This window comes from Tupaia chinensis, unplaced genomic scaffold (assembly GCF_000334495.1).
Source record: "Tupaia chinensis unplaced genomic scaffold, TupChi_1.0 Scaffold000341_1, whole genome shotgun sequence".
NCBI classification, from domain to species: domain Eukaryota; kingdom Metazoa; phylum Chordata; class Mammalia; order Scandentia; family Tupaiidae; genus Tupaia; species Tupaia belangeri.
The window spans coordinates 1,121,562-1,143,698 of record NW_006159835.1 but is presented as its reverse complement, the minus strand read 5'-3'; the positions used below and the strand labels follow the sequence as shown (position 1 = coordinate 1,143,698).

Here is a 22,137-nt window from a genome sequence, read left to right as displayed (position 1 = left end):
AAGTGGGGGCTCGGGGTGTCTGGAGCTGGCGAACGGGTGGGTGGAAGGTGTCAGCAGCTGGGCTGCGACTACTGGAGAGGGGCTCAGGTGTGCACGTGTGAGGAGAGGAGGGGAGAGAAAAGTGCCTCAGAGGGGAGAGCCGCAGCCTGCGAGCCTTCTTCCCGGCGCGCCATAAACGCCCCCAATTTCACAGCTGCTCAAGGAAGTGGAGGAAGGTGGGTCCCGCAGATGGCTTCGGGCGGGGCGGGGTCGGGCTTCCGGCCATGCCCCGGGTGGGCGCGTCTGCTTTTGCCGTAAGTGTAGATCCGCTCTCTCCCGCCAGCGGTGTAACCTCAGGGGCCGAATTGGGGATTCCGGAGAGCGCAGGGCGGGAGGGCAGGACTATGTGTGAGAAGGGTCAGGCCCCCCCTGGGCAGCTGTCCCTGGGACCCGGGGGCTCGTGCCTGCGTCCACCCCTCGCCGGTGGCCCCTCTGAGTCTGCCGGCGTGTCCGTCGGCCCCTCGCGGGGAAGAGCTGCCGAGGGGCTGGGCTGCTCGCAGTGGGGAGGCCGTGAGCTGGAGGCCCCGGCCAGGGGTCCCACCCGAGCGCGGAATTCGTACCGCCTCCCAGTCCCAGGGTATTTATGGGCTGGTAAAAATGGTTGCACTGCCCCCCCAGGCCGGGCTCTCCCGCCTCCCTGACCCCTGCTTGGACTGGAGCCGTGGTTGACCGGAGCTTTCCGGGGATCCGGCCGGAGACTGGACGGCGGCCCGGGGAGGGGGCAGCCGCGGGCGCGGCCTCCCGTCGCGGCCTCCCAGTGCCAGCTGCAGCCTGCAGCCCGGCCCGGAGGGCGTGGGGACCGGGGGGGGCGGTGAAATAGCCGCGATAGGTCCGCCTCTTTCATTGATGAAATTTAAGTTCGTGTGGGTTTTACCTTTTCCGGGAGTCTCCAGCTGGCTCTCATTTGTGTCAGGATCGCCGTGTAGCCAGGAGTTCCCAAGCAGACTCAGCGCACCAAGTTTCAGTGTTTTGGCATTGGGGACGGTTTTTCTTTTCTTTTTTCTTTTTGTTGTTTGGAACCAGTTATAACCTCTTTGAATAAATACTCCCCTTAAGTAGCCAAACGTAGGAAGAGAGAACACGTCGGTTGTTAAAGCAGGGAAAGAAGAGAGACCTGCCCTATAGCGTGACTTCTTTACAAATTAAAAATAATCTATAAGCCAGAGTATTTTAATAAAACCCTAAAATGTCGAGATTTGTGCAAGGTAAGACATGCTTCTTATCACCCGGGTTGCTTCAGCTGAATTTGGGTTTTGGTAGTCGGGAGGTTGGTGGGTCGTTTGGGAGTGGAAATGTTCATTTGAGACATCATTTATGAAACCCTTTTTGTAAACTGGACATCTGAGCTGTCTTGAGCTGCTTGTTGGCATTTCAGATACGGATAATTTATGCCCCTGTGCCCTGCTGGGTTTAGTTCTGCCTGCCTGAAATCAGGTTAGTAGTACTCTGGCTCCCCTGGGTATTGGCTGTAAATGAAGATAAAACTGGATTTTGGCTGTTAATTAACCCTGGTTCTCTTTTTTTTGGTCGGTGTCAAGGTATCTGTGTGTGCACGGGACCAAGAAGGGGAATCTGGAGGGCTGGGGGAAGGTTGGTGGGTTTTGCCAGTACTGCTGGGGAAGCTTAGAGTTCTCTGCTTCTACTCCATATGTGTGTACGTGGTTTGAGTCTCAGATTCATTTATTGCGAAACCGGGAATAGCCTGTAGAATCTGGAGGTCATTTCAGTTGCAGGAGAAATGACTTTGCTGCATTGCCGTGTTTATTTTTTTCCTTCTTTGAAATAGGAAAAGATGATTAAGGTGTCTTTGAAATTTGAAAATTACTCTTTAAATTCCACTTGTGAGTTTTTAAAAGGGTTAGGGAATGTCCATTAACCGAGCTAAGTAGTAACATTGTGTGTATGTATGTGTATGCGTATGGTGTACACATGGAAATGGTGCTACCTTAAACCTCTGTCACCAGTTTGTAGCACAGGACCATCTTCTGGTATGCAAGTAACCCTTTGCAGACCCCAGCATTTGAAAGCTTCAGCCATCTTGCTGAACACATAGCTAGTAAAGTTCACAACCACTTAATGTGATTGTCATAAATATAGATGTACTTTTAAAAAAAAGTTGTGTCAATTATGGCCATCTTTTGACCCTAGGAATACAAATGCTCTAGTGAGAGCTATGTCACTTTATTAACTCTTCTTTAGGTTTTGTATAACAAAGTGAGAATTTAACAGTTTGCATTATTAGATAAACGGAACAGTTATGCCTTCCTTTAGCACTGAACTCCGAAATGTGACTTGTGATTAGACTTTGAGATTCATGTTTTACCTAGTGTGGGTTAAGATGTATTTTAAATGTTTTGATTGAATAGATGTCTAGTTCGGGACCAGCTGATGGTATAATGGTTGTATAGCTGGACTCCCACATAGTGGACTATGGTTCCGGTTCTGGACCTGGTGACTTAAAACTCGTGGTATGCATGTGTGTGTCCATGCCCGAAATCCCGAGAGGAGAATGGAGGGAAAGGGATTGCAGCATGGCAGTCCCCCCTGGGGGGGCGATTTTTCGCTTTTCCTCCCTCTTTCTCTCTGGAGAGGGCACACACCCTACAGCAAGAGTCTCTAAAAAAAATGAACAGCTATCTAACTTAAGAGTAGAAAGGCAAAGTTCACTGTTAGAAACTCACTGGTTTCATAACAAGAATAATTTACCTCAAAGTCAGTATTTTGCTGGAAAGTACTAGGGAAAAGTGTACAAGTTACTTTTTTTTTTTCCCCCTAAGTAAGACCAAACAGTAAAATGTGCTGACTCTCCAAGGCTGATGCACATGGGAAGGTTCTGAGTTCATGTCCAGAGACCTCTCAGAGTACACTGGGCACATACATGCCTGTGATCCTTGGCTGGCCAAGGTGGGGATGGATTGCTGCTGTCAGGACCCTCTTGGGGGCGCTTGCTATCTCTGTTGCTCATGAAAATAAGTAAATAAACTTAAAAATTAAGAATATTATTAGACCCAAGGTGTTTTGTGTGGTTGTACTTTAGAATAACTTACAGAGGCTCAAACATGGTGGCGCCCTGCTGGGTGATGGTGGAGCCAAAGTAGAAGGCCTAGGTTCAAATCCTGGGTCTAGCTGGAGGCTTGTGGTGTGGCAAGACTCTTTCAAGAGTCTCTTGTCTTTCTCATTCTTTCCTCCATCTCCCATTTGAAAAAAAAAAAAAAAGCTTGCACAGTTGGTGTTCATTTACTGATTTTGCAACCTTTGCTGTTAAGACCAACTGTCCCCAGGAGATTTTAAATCAAGTGGCAGTATATAAGAGCTGCTGTGTATGTTTGTCATTATTTTCTCACCCACTTTTTAAAAAAATATAAGCGTTTGATTTGGGAACGCTTAAAGATTTGTAGAAAAGCTGCACGTTTGTCAAAAATGAAGAAATTAACATAGGTACCTTATTATTAACTATAGACTTTCTGTAGATTATGTTTCCATGATTGAGTCCAAGATACCACATTGCATTTGGTTGTCATCTCCTTCCCCTTTAAAAGCTAGTTTTCTTTTTAAGCTGGCAGTTTTGCACAAAAAAGATGACACCCTCCCCAATTTTTTAAAAACGTAATTATATTCCTGTATATCATTTAAATTTTATACTTCAAGCTCTGTCACTGTTACAAATGATAACTCTACCCTGTGACACAGCTTGCTCCAGAAATTAGTTTTCAAGGTTGGAATTCTTGGTGCTGATTTTTTTTTTTAAATAAATCTATTTTTTTTTGTATGTGCTGAAGTTTATTTTCTGATATTTCTACTCATTAGAATTTAGCTCATGCCACTTCATAGGCGAAGAGTTAACAAATACTAGGCCTGTAACTGTTTTCATACTTTGTCTTATTTAAACTTCAGTAAAGCCCTAAAAATTGGTAGTTTTTTTCATGACCTTACTGCTGAGGAAAGTTAAATATCTTTCCAAAGTTCACAGTTAGTAAGAAGCACTAAAATTTATTTATGAGTGTGTCTAAAACCCTTGTACTTTCTTTTGTTTCTTACCTAAACAACTAGGGAAGAAGCCTGTTTCTTCACCTAGATATGTTAATTCTCTGTGGGCAGAGATGATATTATATCCTTGGGGAAAATACAGTGTCTTGTCAGTGGTGGGTGCTCCAGAAGGACTTTGTCATGGCTAACAAATGAGAAACTTTCCACTCAGCACTTTCTGGGGCTCTTTAGTAGGTTAACCTATATTTTCTATTGTTGTTTTTATAAAAGATCTTAAATTACATAAACAATGAGAAATATGGGATGGTATGGATTAGGTTTGAATCCTAATAGATGATCTTAGATATAATTTTTCTGAACCTCACTTTCTACCTGTATAAAACTTGGATATTAATGCTTATGTCTCCAAGTTGAGAAGCTAAAATGAGATGAATTACGTGAAAGTGCTAGGCACATATTAGGTGGCCAGAAAATTTTACTTGTCTTAAAATGATGTTAGCCTTTCAGATAGCATTGCCACAGTATGTCATCAACAACAATAAACCATAGCAAAGCAGGTATGACAGTTGTGTGGTCTAGATTTGGTGTTCAGGCCCAGGCACTTGGTAGTTAATATGTTGGGGGAGGGGATAAGTAGGGGTGGTATATTGGGTTGGAGTGGAGCTTGGGTGGTATGGAGGTGAATACAAATTGGTAACAGATTTTGTTTCAGACCTGTCAACAAAAAAGTGTTTAAGCACTTACTATGGACAGTACACTGTATTGAGATTTCTGGTGCATCCCTTATGGTGGGTACCTGAAGTTTAGCAGAACTGGGTATTGTACACCAGTGTGTTGTGTACACGTGTGTTTGAATGTCACAGAATGTGAAGTTGCTACGAGTCTCTTTCCCCAAGTCTAGGCAATGTGCTTTACAGGAAAGCTGGTCATCTTTATCCTCAAGTACTTTAACTATAAGCTATTAGGTGGAAATGTTCAGTTCATAAAAATGCTTAATATTGAAAGGCAGAAGAGTTCTCAGTATATGGCCAAAAGAAGATTCAACATTTTTTAGTCATCTCCCCAAGTCTATGTTCTTCAGACTCTTAAGGTTCATCCTCATAGGAAGACCTTTCTTTACTGGATTTGTGGCATAATTCCTAGCTGATGTAGTATGCCTTCAGCTCACTTTCTGTTGCCTATAAAATTTCTTCTCCTGCTACTAAGTAGTTTTTCTCTGTCCTAGGGGTTGTTGCAGTCCATACCCCTCCCCACCTTGCCCAGTTAGGCTAAAAATGTGACTTCCATCTTTTTTGTGCCTGAGTGAGAAGGGACTCCATGTCACAGTTGGATTCCATGTCATCAGCAGTGGTGGCTTTTTGCCAGGCTTATCAAAGGGTGCCATTTGGACTTTTGCTCTTAAAAGTTCTGAGAGCAGGACCAGCAGATGGCATAATGGTTAAGTTGCTGGACTTCTACGTAGTCGACTGCAGTTCAAGTCCCAGCTCAAGCAGTTTAAAACTCATGCCAGGTGTGTGTGCCCAAGATCCCGAGAGGAGAATGGAGAAGGGTTTGTGATGTGGCCATCTGCCCTGGGGGGTGATTTCTCACTTTTTGTCTCTCTGTATCGCTGTTTTTCTAGGGAGCATATATACTCTATAGTAAAACTCTCTCCAAAAAAAAAAAAAAAAAAGAAGAAGAAGAAGAAGAAGAAAAAAAAAAGCTCTGAGAGTTGTGGAGAATAATCTCCATTAAATGTTTTGAAACTTATAAATGGTGGAGAGTAATGTTGTCTGGCCTGCTAAGGCATGTTATGTGCTTATACTGAAATGTCAGAGGAATTTTATTTTCTATACCATTATCTACCTAAATTATGTAAAAATGTTCCTTAGTGTTCTTACATTGAGGTACTTTCTTATATTTCAGGGAAAGCTTATGTAGCTCCTTGTCACTTAAAATATTTGAGGCCCATCACATTTCCCATTCGTTGGAATTCTTTTTGTGACTTTTTTTGGTGATTCGTGTTTAGGAGATGGCACCTAGCCAGGAAAGATTACTGAGCTAATTATAACTGGAGGGGTCTCTGAGCAATAGAAGGATGAAATACATTCTGGAGTCTGTTTTTCAAGGTCACATCTTGGCCTGGTTCTTCTCAAATCTACTACCAAATTTAGCCTGTTGCTGATCATTGAGATGACTGGGATGCTTTTAGCTCAGGGAGGTTGGGGCATGGATTTGAGTCCCGACTAGAGGCAGCAAAGTAATGACTGAGGCACACCCCTCATGTTTTAAAGTATGCAGCTTAATATTTATTATGTTGCTAGAGGGTCACAGCTATAACTGTAAAATTTTTAAAAATTCAGAATCAAGAGTTGAGCTGATGAAAACTTCACTGACTGTTTTCTAATATGGACCTTGTGATCTTTATGGTTAAATTGCCTTTGTTCTTACTAACTCAGCTTTTCTTCTTAGAAAATGGATGATTTTCATTTATGCCTACTGAGAAAAAATTTTATAAGGAACATTAGAGAAATAAATATTGACTGATACATTTCTTAGAAGTATCATTTTAATATTCTGAAGATAAATTAAAAAGTAACTTTAAAAGGAAGTTTCTCTGGGACCATTAAATGGTATAATGGTTATGTCTGTCGCTTGACTCTCACGTAGTTGACTATGGCTTGAGTCCCAAACCCAGCAGCTTAAAACTCATGCTGGGTACATGTGCCCATGTGCCTAAAATCCCAAGAGGAAAATGGAGAAGAGACCGTGGCGTGGACATCCCCCCGTGGGGTTATTTCTTGCTTTCTTTCTCTCTCTGTCTCGCCGGCAAGCACATGCACCCCATAGCAAAAATCTTTCAAAAAAAAAAAAAAAAAAGGAAATTACTCTGTTATTTTGAGTAGTATGTATTTTAATATCATAGAGGCCATTCTCTGTTTGTATAATACTTTTTTCTTTATACATGAATTGTAGCAGTTTTAATGTAAAAAAAGGAATACTTAGTTTGTGTAAGAAACAATAGTTGGTCTAATAATGAAAATGTTCTACATAAAAGAACAATGTGTTATAGTTTTCTGGTTTCTACTAAGTAGTATTTGGTATTTCTTTGAAAGTGCAGATATTATGAGTTCTCAGAAAGTCATATTTGTTACTGAAAAGCTACTATAAATAAATATTTGAAAGTCAGACTAACTCTAAATTATCTGTGAAAATGGATGAGTTAGCTGTACTAACTTTCTGCAATATGATTAATCCTAATGTCAGGATTATCACTGGAGAAGATTCTAGCAGTATTAGAAAAAATTTGTGGGAAGGCCATCCTCTGAGGGTTTGGGTTGTAATGGCTGGGGAAATGTGATGCACTTACCATTCTTTAAATTGGGATCTGTCTTGAAGCTAGAGTTTTCTTAAAGACTGTTGCCCTTTTGACACACACTACAATTTCTTTTCTAAAATATATTTTGTACGTGGAGAAATAGTGTTTGAATTTTGGGCCTTTTGGTAATTGGGCAGATTGTCCCAGGCACAAAGACCATCATTTAAACCAAATTTCTTAGATCTTTCTAGCAGGCATGTATCTTTTACTGATAACTTACTACATTTTTTTTTTTTTTGAGAGAGAGATTTTTGCTATAGGGCACATGTGCTTACCAAAGACACAGAAACAGAAAGCAAGAAGTCACCCCTACCAGGGGGGTATGGCCATACCACAATCTCTTCTCCTCCATTCTCCTCCTGGGATTTTGGGCATGCACACACACATGCCCAGCATGATTTTGAAGCCACTGGGACTCGAACCATGATTGGGCATGTGAGAGTCCAGTGACTTAACCATGATGCCATCTGCTTGTTCCAACTTATTATGTTCTTTAAAAGTTGGCCGATTAAGCTATCAAAAGAAAATTAAACTTTATATGTTTTTTTTAAAGAATTATTTTATTTAGCTTTATTTATTATTATTATTACTTTCCGGTTTGATCAGACAGACAGAGAGAGAGGTAAAGTGAGAAAGCAAGCCAACAGATTCAGGACTTGAATCATGATCGGCCATATGGGAGTCCAGCGCCTTTAATCTCCATGTCACCTGCCAGCCCTGAACTTTATATGTTTTTCAATTGAGTAACTTACTGTGTGAAAAAAGAGACAGTACATCATTTCAAAGCTCTTTCATTTCTCTTAATTGGTGATGCAGGCATCCACTTTACTTGGTTGCAGAGTAATTGTCCAGGACTCAGATTTTGCCTCTGCCAACAGAGCCATTGTTTATTTTTCTCAGTCATTGCCAAATAGATTGTGCCCCTAAACCATTTTGATAATCAAGGATTATTTTGGGGAACCATGGAGAAATTGGCTATGTTGTCTTAGTTAACATAAACAAAAAGTTTCATTTTCCAAAACATTTTTTGATATTTTTTCCTATGTAAATCAAGAGAGTTCTCTATTTCTCTCTAGTTTCACTTGTATCTAAAAACAAACAAAATAAAATTTAAAAAAAAAGTCATTGTACTCACAGACCTGAAGTAGTTCTGTCATGTTTAGTCAACTTTTGCTAGTCACTAAATTATAAAAATACTATCTTAGGGGATACTCCCTTTGACAGTAGCTCCAACTTGCTCCTTGGTTGCAATGACCTTCAGACAAGATGATTGGAATTTATGTTTTCTTCTAGTTGCTGCCCTGGCAAAGACTGGATTTCATTTGTGTTATACCCTATCCTTGAATTTTTGCATTTAAAAAGAGTATAGCTGGGCAAAATAACACAGTTATATGCACTGTTTTGGGTTCATTTGTGCCAGTGGTAAAATACTTAGTCTTCGTAATGAAATATTTATAGAGTGTATAAAAGCTTTCTTCGATTTTTTTTTTATTGCTCAGAAAACAGTATATGAGGAAAAGTTGAAGAGCATAAGATACCATAAAAATGCTTATTTTAATTTTTAATTTTAACCTTACATAATTTCATATAATAGACATAGTTACATTTCTAGTTTTCACTCAGATTAGGTGGCACTCTTGTCGAGGTAGTAAACCATGTAAATGTACTCTTCTGAATGTTCTGTTTTCCAGAAGTGATATATTCTTGTTTCTTTGAGACTTTAAGCACTACTCTATAAGAGCAAGGTTACTTTTTTCTTAAAGAATAATTTCATTTAATTTATTATTATTATTATTTTTAATTTGACCAGAGAGAGAGAGGGAAAGTGAGAAAGCAAGTCGCTAGGTCTGGGACTTGAACCACAGTTGACATGTGAGATTAGCACCTTAACCACCACTGCACCTGCCGGCTCAGTGAGCAAGGTTAATCTTAATCGTTAGTGAGAAGTCAGGTTTATCTATAAATTGTAAGTTTCTTTAAATAAAGAAAGCAATGCATGATTAGCCAAAACCTTTTTTATTATTTTCAAATATATTTTTCCTTCATAATAGAGTGTAAGCTTTTGCACATGAGAAAGAGAGAGGGTAAATGAGAGAGATGAACATCCCCCACAGAGTCTAGTTACACCTTGATCTCCCTTGTCCAGTCCTCCAGGCACATGCACGCACACATCCTGTATGTTTTCCAGGCTGATGGGATGGGGGTTTGAACCAAGGTTGCCATGTAGAGTCTGGCTTCTCTTGAGCAGCGTATTACCACTGGGCCAGGGAGCCGCCCAGCAAAAATCTTGATGAGCAAGTAACTCTGCATATTTGGTGCTGGAACAGTTCTTAAAAGCCTAACAGGCTTTTCTTTTTGTTACCAAAAAGCATTTATTAAACATTCATGTTTATAAAGCTGAGTCATTTAAAAAATTTAAATGTAGTCATACTATAGGTTACAATATAAAATAATATTGACTTTAAGAATAAACGATCAGGGCCAGTAGATGGCATAGTAGTACATTGCTGGACCATCACATGGACCCAGAGTGGTTTGAGTCCTGGATCTGGCGGTTTGAAACTCATACCAGGCATGTGTGTGTGGAGGAGGAGGAGAATAAGGGAGAAGGGATTGTGGTGTGACCATCCTCCCTGGGAGGTGATTTCTCACTTTCACTCTCAACTATCTCTCTCCCCATCCCTAGAGGGAGCACATATATCCTAAGGCAAGTACTTCTACCTGTTCCCCCCCCCCCATAAAAATAATAGAAGGTCTTATAAAATTAAATAAGATACAACTAATTGAATTTATTTTTCTTACTATGTGATTGAATGACATGGGAGTACATTTTTCTATGTTTTTTCCTAAATTAACCTACATTTGAATATATAAACTGCCTAACTTTGTTTAATCTCTAAAGTTAGCAAAAGCATTACACTGACATTTGTATAGGTTAATAAGGTTAATAAAAATTGAAAATTAATTTATAGAGATCATTTTGTCTAGACTGCCTACCAGTTTGAAAAATTTGTAACCACTTCTTGTCACTTGACTGATAAATCAGCTTCTGCTTGAAAGCCTTTGGGACCGAGGCTTTAAGTACTTAAGACACAGTCCAGGTTTTTCTTAACCCACCTTTCTATGACCAGAAATCATTGTTCTTATACACTTTCTGTTTGGCCTTACCTACTACTACCTGCAGTAGACTGAACTTCACTGTCTTTATAACTGCTGCATAGCTGGATCATAATACATAACTTAATGAGTAGCTACTGTGTCTCAAGCTCTGTAAGGCAGTGGTATACAGCGGTGAACAAAATAGACATAATGTTTTTTTTTTTAAGAATTATTTAACTTTATTCATTGTTATTATTTTTTTTATATTTGCTATCGGCATGTGGGCTCACCAGAGAGAGCCAGAGAGAGAGAAAGAGAGAGAAAGCAAGCAATCCAGGTGCCAGGTCTGGGGCTCGAACTGCAGTCAGCCATGTGAGAGTCCAGCACCTTAACCACCATGCCACATCCTAGCCCTGCCATGATATATTCTTAACAGAATTTATAATATGTTGGGTAGACATTGAGTAAACTTTTAGAAGTATGCTGTTGCAAAGGAGAAATACATGGATCTACCACATGAGAATATAAATGGGCAGCTGTGCCTAGTTTAGAAAAATTTCTCATTTAATATTTAAACTGAACTCTGACAGATGAATAGAGCTGTTCAGGTGACTAATATGGGAAAATTTAAGTCTTGATCTCTTCCTGCCCAGGAAGGGTGGCCACTATCAGGTGTCTATATTGTTAGGTGCTGAGATAGGTGTTGAGAAAAACAAGTTTTGTAAAATAACATGGCTTGTGCCCCTACAAATAATTTGTTCTAGGGTTGTAGATAGATATCTAAGCAAAGATTTGGTGATTCAGGAGTGATTTAATTTAGAGGAAGAAATAGTTAAAAACCCCGCATAAAATTTGAGTTGTAGTACAAAGGAAGGCCTCTTGGAATGTTCGAAAGTCACCACCCACATGGCAGAAACTATTCAAGTTACATTTGAGCCTTTGCTGCCTGAGGAGTCAGGGATTTCTCAGATTTTGGGATAATTTTCATGATTTTGGAATTCACATAGGACATTCTGTTTCTTTTTTTCTCCTCATCTCTGCCTCCCCTTTTCTAAAGTTGAGTGACTACTGAGATGCATATTTTGGAGTAATCTTAATATGTAATAGTTGGGATGCTTTAAATTTCATGGAGCAGAAAAATATCAACTCAACCAGTTTAAAAAAAGAGGGACTTTTATCTTACAATGTACATTTTGAGGCAGGGTATTCCAGGTTTGGTTTATTCAGGAAAAACGCTCCTCAGTCTTTCCTTCCTTCTGCTGTGCAATCTTTGGCATATTTGCCATGTTACTGGGTCAGCTTCGAGATAACTGAATGGTAGAAGAAACTGAAGGTGAGGTATAGACACATATTCATTAAATCCAGGAGAAAGAGGTACTGTTTTTTTCCTGTATATATATATTTTTTTTTCCTATTTATTTATTTATTTTTTTTAGTGAGGAGCACAATTCTCTAAAGCCCTTGGCAAATTATACCCTGGTGGCTCACTGGCCAGAATCATATTACATTTCATGTTTAAACCAATTACTTGGAAGACTTTAGACCAATCTGGGCCTGGTGCCATCTTAAACCACATGACCTTGAGGTACAGAATAGGTGACAGAATAGCACTGGGGTGGGAGGAAGGATGGGAAACCACAACTGCTATAAACGTGTTTAAGTAAATGGAGTGTAATCCACATCAGAGCTGCTCAAATGATACTGGCAGTGTTTGCTTCTTAGAAATACATATTCTCCCTATCCTAAACCTACTGAGTCTGAATCTCTCAGACCTTGCCCAGGAATCTGTGTTTTAACAAGCTCTCCAGGTGACTTGTATGCATATTAAAGTTTTAGAAGCATTAATCTAGATGTTTCAAATGAAGTAGGAAACTGCAGCCTTTAGGTGTTCTGCTTTAGTACTTGGATTAGTTTTGGCTGCTTTAACTTGGCTTTTAAGACATGCCTGGATAAAGAATTTGTATTTATGTCAGTAGGTAATGAGAATCTCATCAAGTGAGGAAGAGCAATATTATGATGGAGATTGTATAATAGCTTAGCGGAATCAATCCATTCTGCTTGGCACTATTCAACTAGTTAGAAAGCTGATGTCATCAGGACCAGGAGAATGAAATACTAGAAGATTTAAGGTAGCAGTGATGGAAGTGGAAAGCAGTGAATAGAACTGTGGCAATATTAAGAAGTCTTGCTATTGGGCAGCTGAATGGGATGAAGCTGTAAAATATGACACCCTGCCAGACTGACCTACATGGGAAGGTTCTAGGTTCACTTCTGAAGACCTTCCTTCTGGACATATGCATGCCCACCATCAGGTCTGGAGATGAATAGTAGCATAAGACCATATCAGGGTGCTGTCTATGCCTCTGTCTATTCCTCCTGTTCATGGATGTAATGTGAGTGGGAAAGGAGAGAACTGTGACTGAGATTTCAACCTAAGTGACCAGGAAAAGGTTAATGCCATGAAGTGCAATAATTTAGTTTGGACAGTGAGTTTTGCATGAGTTTTGCATGCTGAGTTTTTTTATTTCTAAAAATTTTTCTATAGGGCATGTGTACTCTCTGGAGAGAGGTGAGAGAGAGGAAAAAAAAGAAAGTGAGAAATTCCTACCCAGAGCGGATAGCCACACCACAGTCACTTCTCCTCCAGTTTCCTCCTGGGATTTTGGGCAAATACAGAAATGAGCCTGGTGTGATTTTTCAAGGCACTGAGTCCAGGACTTGAACTGCGCTGCCAGTCTTCTGGGATCCATTGCCTTAACCTCCACACCACCTGCTGGCCAGGGGCATGTTGAGTTTAAGGCATGCAGCTGGTTATTCAAATCTGGAGGGTGGTAGAGAATATGAGCCCTGAGCTCAGGATGTCAGTATGAGAAGCCCATGGTTGAAAGGTATGATTAAAGAGATTGTTCAGGGAATACCTGAGGAGGAAAAAAATGATGTGGAGACAGAATCTTGGGAACCCTGGAGGTGTGAGAAGAAAGAAGAAGCCACACAGAAACTGAGGCATGGTGAGAAGTAGGCTAATATTGCCTAGTGAAATCTAGAGAAAAGCTTATCTACCATGAATATTCACTAATAATTGAGTTGTGAAGAGTCAACTGCAGTGAGTGCCTAGAAGAAACAGGTCAGCTTGAAATGGTTGTAAATCTAGTCAGTGTAGTTCTTCAACTTTATCTGTGGTTCCTTCTAGTTGCTATTATAATATATTCTTGAAGTTGTATGCTTATTTGTATCACATGTCATTTCCTAGTTTAAGATTAAGTGAGTTCTCCAAATCTCTGACTTTGAGTTCTCTTTTTTTTTTTATTTTTTGAGAGGTTTTCACTATAGGGCGTGTGTGCTCGCCAGACAGAGACAGACATAGAGACAAAGCAAGAAATCACCCCCCAGAGGGGATGGTCACGCCGCAATCCCTTCTCCTACATTCTCCTCTCAGGATCTTGGGCACGCACGCATACGCGCCCGGCGTGAGTTTTAAACCACCGGGTCTGGGACGCCAACTGTGGTCGACTACGTGGGAGTCCAGCGACATAGCCATTACGCTAACTGCTGGTTCCCACTTTGAGTACTCTTCAAGGTGGGCTTCCAGGGAAGATTGGAACTGGTCAATCTCATCGGTGGGGGGTGGGCTAGGGTGGCTCTTAAACCTTAGTTGCTCTTAGTGTTCTCCCTGTTGCCTCTCTATGGCCTGTGCACTATGAAACTAGCTTTGTACTTGAGACTGTGAAGTATCAGGGAAAGGTATTCTCTGTACTTCTTAGGTGCCGATATAAATGAAATGAAATACCTAGTCTAAGAAACAATCACTTGTCAGATCAAATATCTTGTAGTACCTCTTGATTCTATTTCTTTCTTTCTTCATTTTTCTTTTTCCTTCTTTCCTTTTCTTCTCCAGCTGGACAGAGGGGAAATCCATAATACTGAAATTTTAGTTCTTGTGAATGAGGAAGAATTAGAAAATAGAGGAAGAAAGCTTCTTTAAAGAAAGTCATTGCCTCTTCTATCTTAAATAGACTAAAGTGTGATGAAGCCCTGTTGTATGTTCTTGGGAGTTACCCTGTCTGTCGATTGGATGAAAGCAGAGGTTATGAAAGAAGTGCTATTGGCGAAGAATGGCATTTAAGGATTTCTATGGCAAGGATTAAGAAAAAGCGAGCAGGATATTTCTAACTCACTGTGGTGGGTCGGAGCTAAAAAGCAAGTGGCTTTGCTTTTAGGCTCCAGTATTAACCTCCTCTGTGACCTTGGATAAGTCATTTCGCTATTTTCAATCTTAGTTTCTTCTTCTATAAAAGGATGAGTAGATGAAATGCTCCCATCTCTAAAAACGTTTTGATCTATGACTAAGGTTAATGAAATGTTTGACTCCTAATCTACTTTGTCTAAAGTCAAGGCAGATCAATTGTGTATTGCTAGGAAGTGGGAAGAAACATTTTATGAGGTTAGAAATCTTGCATTATTCAGAGGATTCTTTAATTGACCTGTCCTTAGAAACACAACTGTCATTGCTGAAGTGTAACCTGAGAATATTAAATCCAAGAACACTTCTAAGATCTGTATCCCTACAGAAATTCAAGACCTTTCTTAAAAAATCTAGGATGGATAAAGGGTCATTGCCAAAGGAAATGGCTTCTAGCTCTGTGACCTCCTGACCTATGCCCAGATGCTTAAGATAGCTGCTGTTCCAGCTTAAGCATTCCTTGTTCCCAAATATTGTTTATTCCATAAAAGCGATTCCTTATTCTTTAATCACTGAAAACAGGTTTCAAAGTAGCACTTAACCTGAGGGAGGGGTATTGAGGGGAATGAGGGCAATCACGTAGAAGAAACAGGCCTGCTGCAATGTTCTTTTGTGGTATAAACTGATGTCTTTGTAAAGTGGGTTAAAAAGTACAAGTTGTTCTTTGTGTGCTTTTGGTCCTGTATTAAACAAATGGGCAGGATAAAGATTGGGGATGTGGAATCAGCAGATGACCTAATGGCTATGTTGCTGGACTCCCATGTAGTTGACTGTGGTTTGAGTCCCATACCTGGTGGCTTAAACTCACACTGGGTACATGTGCATGCGTGCCCAAGATCCTAAGAGGAGAATGGAGGAGACGGGATTGTGGCATGGCCATCCCCCCTGGGGAGTGATTTCTTGCTTTCTGTCTGTCTTTTTGGAGAGCCCTTTAGCAAAAACAAACAAACAACAACAAAAAAACCCTCTCCAAAAAAAAAAGATTGGGGATGTTTTTCATAAAGCAAGTTTTAATCAATGTCTGGAATATTTTAAATGTGTGTCTGAAGGTTGGGTCTACCACTGTTGACTGAAATTCTGTGTAATATTAAATGCGAGTCTCAGATAGCATTTCCTTGGCTTGGTAGAGAGGGTAGTGACCTGGGTTTTGTGTGTTTGACCTTCACTCATGTAAATTGATAGGCTATTGTTCTGAGAGGGAGCCTCTAAAGTGTTTTGTTGCTGCTGCTGTTTGGTTGGTTTGTTTTCTACTGTTCTTTAGACAAATCTCAGATAGCTATTTTAATTATCATTTAGTTTTACCTCATTTGGCACTTGTCCCTTTAGGATATAAATAAGTTAAATGTTTCCATCACTGATTTTTGGGAATGTGACTCTGACTGCTGGCCTTCATTTTCTGACTTAAGCAACTAAGCATTAAGTCCATGGATGTTTTTGAGTTGGAAAAAAAAAAAACTTACTTTAAAACTCATTATATAGCTACTCCTTGACCTATTTGAATGATCTGAGATACAGAAACAAACAAAAAATTATTTTTTTTGAGAGAGAGAGATTTGTTCTATAGGGCATATGTGCTTCTCAGAGAAATCATCTCCCTGGGTGATTTGGGGCATGCACACATGCACATGTGCCTGGTGTGAGTTTTAAGCCGCCTGGTCCAGGATTTGAATCATGATCAAGTATATGAGAGTCCAGCAACATAACTATTACGCCATCTGCTGGTCCTCAAACTGTAAGTTATTTAATACAGAGGTTTTTATTCTAAAATATTTCCCAAACATTAATATGAAAATTGGCAGAAAGGATTTGGAAGTCAGGCATCCAGTACAATGAAGTGTCAGGGTGGGAGATTTAACCTGTGATAGATTTTAAATTATAGCTAAATTGGCCAAGGGATGAACATAGGTAGATGATGTCAGGTTAACTGAATTGTTTTGCAGTAGCTTTTAATTACCTGTCATAGCTTATGGAAATGTGCTTATCCATTCTTAACGGTTTTTGTGGATTGTAATCAGATTTGCTGCTTACTAGTCAGAACATATCTTTAAAGTGTTTATGAACACAGACAATGTATGGTGCTTCTTAGCACACAGTTAAGTTACTAACCACAGTCTTGGGTCACTTTGGTAGTTTTATTGTGGTGTGTAAACTTCGTGTTGTGGTTTATGGTTGTAAAAAGCCCAGCTGGAAAACAGCTATTTTAGAGTTGAATTGTGTGCTCTTACCAAATTTCTTTGGATTTTTTTTTTACACTTGGATTTTAATAGGATGGAAAAGGTATATGGAAAGGTTTTTGCAGAGCTATCTTAAAAACTCATTTGTTCACATTTTAGATGTTTGCAGGAAGGGAAGAGGCTGTCTACATTAAGTAAATTATCCCAAGAGTTACATAGTTTGCTAATTACTGTTCTCAGAAATATATTTAAAATATTGATTATGGGGAGCTGGCAGGTGGCAAGGTGGTTAAAGGTACTGGATTCCCACAGGACTGACCAGTTTGAGTCCTGGACCAGGCAGCTTGCTTTCCTGCTTTCCCCCTTTCTCTCTCTGTCTTCGTCTGGCCAAATTAAAAAATAATAATAACAAATGGATTTAAATAAATAAGTAATGCTTTAAAAATATTGATTATTGTGATTTTAATATTTTTTTGTTTTATTCTCTTGTCCAAATAATTAATGAAAGTTTATATTATGTGGAAATATATATGGGGACAGAGTTTTTAGTGTCTTGATATGATTCTGCTCAATTAATCAGCATTTGTAAAAAGTCATTAGCTATCAATGAAGATGTTTGAATATAATCTTAAAAAGTACATTTGTAGGGCTGGCCCCATAGCCTGGTCATTCAGGTAAGCTGAATCTCACATAGCTGACTGTGGTTTGAATCCTGGCCCTGGAGTCTTGGAAAATATGCTGAATGTGCATGCGCATGTGTGCGTACATTTGTGTGCCTCAAATCCTGACAGGATGGAAAAATGGAGAAGGGATTATGTTGTGATCTCACCCTATGGGGAATGTTTTCTCCCTCTCTCTAGTGAGTGCACGTGCCCCTTGGCAATTAAAAACTTAAAAAAAAATACATTTAGAGGCAGCAAATGGTGTGGAGGTTAATGCGGCTGGACCCCGCATGGTCAACTGCATGTCTTGAGTCCTGGACTTGGTTTGAGAAGCATGCTGGGTACATGTACATAGGTGTCCAAAATCCTGAGAGGAGAAGGGAGAAATGGATTGTGACATGGCCATCCCCACTGAGGGGTGATTTCTCACTTTCCCTTTCTCTGTCTCTCTCTGGCTAGTGAACACACCCTATAGCAAAAACAAAAACAAAGTTATAGGGCTGGCTTCATAGCATAGTGGTTAAGGGATCTGAATTCCACATGGCCAACCATGGTTCTGGCCCCAGAGGCCGCAGAGACTTAAAAAAGAGTGGGCATATATCGTGTTAGGATGCCTCAAATCCTGATGGGATGAAGAAATGGAGGAAAAAGAATTATAATGTGACCACAGCCCATTGGGGATGTGCTTTCTTTTACCTCCTTCCTTTATTGGGCCAGTACATGTGCCCTCTGGCAATGAAGACACAAAAATGTGTGTACTACACATAAATACGTACATATTTAAGATTGACTAGGTACTGAGAATAAAGGGGAAGGGTGAACAATAATCTGATTATTTCTTATTTTACAAGAAGTCATGAACAGGATGATCGGATGGTAAAGTGTGTAAAACAACTTGTGTTGGCATTTTCCTCCCAAGGTATTTGTTCCTGGGGTGTTTTCTTTTCCTGTATTTTTCTATTTCTGTTTGTAGTCACTTCACAGGCATTTTTGTCACCTTTAGTGAAATTCATCTGTCACAGAGGTGCCCAGCTATGCCAAAAGCCCTGACAGTATAGTCTGACACAGAGAAGCAGTGAAAAGTCTTGACTAAATTTGGGACCAAGGAGAGGGCATGCATTCCTGTGCCCTTTCAAAGTGAAAATAACTGATACAGGGAAGTAGAGAGGCACTTCGGAATGACTATACTCTTGAGGGGTTCTTCTTTAGTGGGGAATATGAAACTGGAGTGGTTTCTTCTTCTCAAAGGAAAAGGATCCCTTATGTTGTCATCTGGCTTGAAAAGGAGGAGAGAGAAGTCTTTTGCTTCTGTGAAATTGTCAAACCCTTCAGTTCTCTTATAAGGAAACCTTTTTAGTTTTTTTAATCATAAAGAGAGAGAAAAAGTGAGAAATCATCCCTTAGGAGGATGGCCATATTACAGTTCCTTCTCTTCCACTCTCCTCCTGGGATTTTAGGCATGTGTGCTCAGGCACCTGGTGTGATTTACAATTCACCAGGTCTGGGACTTGAACCACAGTTGGCCATATCGGAGTCCAGCACCTTAACCAGCACACCACCTGCTGGCCCTGAGGAAGCAATTCTTTAAAACATAACCTTATTAGCGCCAGCAGGCAGTGTAGTGGATAAGGCACTGGACTCCAACATGGCCAACCTTGTTTGAGCCTCAGACCTGGCAGCTTAAAAATAATGCCAGGCATGTATGCATGCATGCTCAAAATCCTGAGAGGAGACTGAAGGAGGAGGGATTGTGGCAGGCCATACCCCTAGGGCAGTGATTTCTCACTTTCCCTCTCTCGGTATTTCTGTTTCTCATGCGCCCTATGGCAAAAGCCTTATGTAAAAAAAAACAAAAAACAAAAAACTATACCCTTATTAACATCTTATAGTGGTTTAAATTTTTCTCCAATTTTGATGGCTAGTAGGCAAACATGGGTCTATATGCTTAAATGAAAATTAATCTTTTTACTTTTTCCTGCCCCTCCTACCCGAAAGTGTATAATTAGTGTCCCAGATATACTGGTAAAGCATGTAGGTGCACCAGCCTAATTTGAGCCTGTGTGATTATATAGTCCTAATTACTTGTCATTGCTGAAATCCTATCAGAAAATGATGGGACCATAAGATTGTGCCCCTCCCCCCATGTAAGTCTATTTACTTCTATCGGGGTGGCACCCCCAATAGGGTCCTCATGCCACAGTTCACCTCTAGTTTCAGAGAGCCTGGATCATAGGCCTGCATGCCATGCCAGTGTGCTTAGGAATGTCCCAGGACACGAACTTAAGACTTTCCCCATGTGGGTCTAGTTTTATTACTGCTGCGCCACCACCTGCCTTTAAGATTTAGCCCCTTTTAGTCCTATTGCTGGAACCCCGGCAGCAGATGAATTGTAGCTTTAACAGCAGTTGCAATGATTGCCTGATTTTTCAGTTGGTGGTTTTATATTTTTGTTTTAAGATCTTAGCAAAGCGATGTCTCAAGATGGTGCTTCTCAGTTTCAAGAAGTTATTCGACAAGAGCTAGAATTATCTGTGAAGAAGGAACTAGAAAAAATACTTACCACAGCGCCATCACATGAATTTGAGGTAAGGACTCTAGGGTTTTTGCTTCATCCATCTACCTGCTGAGTTGCTGTGGATGATGGTGGTCATTCAGTCTGAAATAAGCACAAGATGTATGATAACATCAAAAATCAAAAACTGTTGAATACGATTGCTTAATAATTAAGGATTTCTAACATTTGCCCATTGTAAAACCAGTGTTTTTCTTTCCCTTCTTTTCTTTTTCTTTCTTTTCTCTCTTTCTTTCTAGGAGCTTTTATAAGTCGATAATTGAACAAAACTATATTTTACTCTTTACTCTGTGTATTTTTGTTTTGATATTATTGGATAGCGAAATGGATACCATTGTTCAGTTTTGTGAGAAGTTAGTTTATCAACCATGTATCCTGCGTACTTTGTCCAAAGAGCCAGTGCTAATAGAACCATGCTACTTTGACAACAGTAATAGAAATTTCCCAGAACTAAGAGGTGTTTAAAGTTCTTATAAATTGGTAGATTATCCTTTTCATTTTCAAAGTTTAATTTTTACTTAATGTTTTAAGATTAACTATGCTTTGTTCCTTTTTCTTCTTTTGCTGAAGATTAATTTCCACTTAGAAGTAGAGAATGATATTGTTGAATAAATTTAGAGAATCAGTTGGAGTTCCCATGAACCAAATAGTGTTCAGATTACATAACGCTGATAGGAGGTAGGAAGGATTATTTACTTGTAGTCCTTTAAATTTGGTTTCTTTTAGCTTTAGTTTTAAATTATAGTATTAAAAACTTACTGCTTTATGCCCTGTCTGGATAGTGTAAGAATTTAATTTAAAAGTATTTTAAATATTCATGGTTTTTATGTTTTTATTAAATATTAAGCATTCTGCTGGTTGTAACGTAACTTCTATTTTCATAGCACACCAAAAAAGACCTCGATGGATTTCGGAAGCTATTTCATAGATTTTTGCAAGAAAAGGGACCGTCTGTGGATTGGGGGAAAATCCAAAGACCTCCAGAAGATTCAGTAAGTTTCAAATAAACTCTAGCAAAATTTAAGTGAATTTTGGACATCAGTTTAATTTGGGGGGAGGTAGTATAAAGGACCTATAAGACCTGTCACTTCAGACACAGAGAAGGATTGCCTTGCATTCTCTGACCACTCATGCCGAAACTATGGAGATTGCCTTCTGCTACTTTCCCTTCATTTAGACCTTCCAATGTCCTTCTGAGGGCTTCTGGAAGGCTATCTCCCTGTATTACTACTACCTTAAAACTGAACATACTTGTATATGCAGTTTTTTCTTTCTTTTTTCCTGACTTGCTATAGGGCTATGTACTTATTTAACAGGGTTGTTCTGAGGCTTTATTAAAATAATATAGGTGGAATAAGTTAAACCATGAAGCATTTGGCAGATGTTAGTGTTATTTCTACCATCATGTGACATTTAATAGACTAATTAGTAGTAGGTGTTTGTATTATCATGTTGCCTTTCCTTAACTAATGTAGAGGCCAGAGGGACATGTGTCTTGAACAAATTGATGTGATGATCTAAATGACATGCTTGTCTGAGGAACAAGTTTTGTTAATCCATTGACATTTCCTCCTTTTCCAGTTAGTTCTTTCGACCTCAGCTGCTTTTGGCACTTTTTGGAGCAGGTATTAGGTTGTCGGAAAAGTTATGATGTGTTTAAATGCATCATGACTTCTCCGACAACCCAATAGAAAAGACTAGAGTACGGTAATTAATTGTATGTAGGTAGATTATCTCTTATGTGTTTATAATTTTGGTTTAAAAATAAACATAAGGCTATTGGGACCAGCAGATGGCATAGGGGTTACATCGTTCGACTCTCAAATGGCCAACCACAGTTCAAGTCTTAGACCCAGTGGCTTGCATCTCATGCCAGAAGCTTATGCATGCATGCCCAAGATCCTAGGAGGAGACGAGAAGGGATTATGATGTGGCCGTCTTTCAGGGGGTGATTTCCCACTTTCGCTCTCTCTGTCTCTCTCTGTCTGTCTCCCTCTCTCTCTCTC

The 22,137-nt window shown here is 39.8% G+C and overlaps 1 protein-coding gene across 4 annotated transcripts in view; it reads left to right on the top strand.

The window, feature by feature from the left end:
* The window catches only part of UGP2 (UDP-glucose pyrophosphorylase 2), a 74,031-nt gene continuing 51,894 nt past the window's right edge, over nt 1-22,137 (top strand). For 2 of the 4 annotated variants that reach the window (XM_006152196.2, XM_006152197.2), the window contains exons 1-3: nt 1,413-1,473; nt 20,017-20,144; nt 21,016-21,123. In XM_006152196.2, the coding sequence (XP_006152258.1) occupies nt 1,428-1,473; nt 20,017-20,144; nt 21,016-21,123 (282 nt within the window). In that variant the 5' untranslated portion in view covers nt 1,413-1,427. Of the gene's footprint in view, nt 216-895; nt 1,245-1,412; nt 1,474-20,016; nt 20,145-21,015; nt 21,124-22,137 lie in introns of those variants that run through there. The other 2 variants (XM_006152200.1, XM_006152198.3) reach the window with 2 other exon arrangements.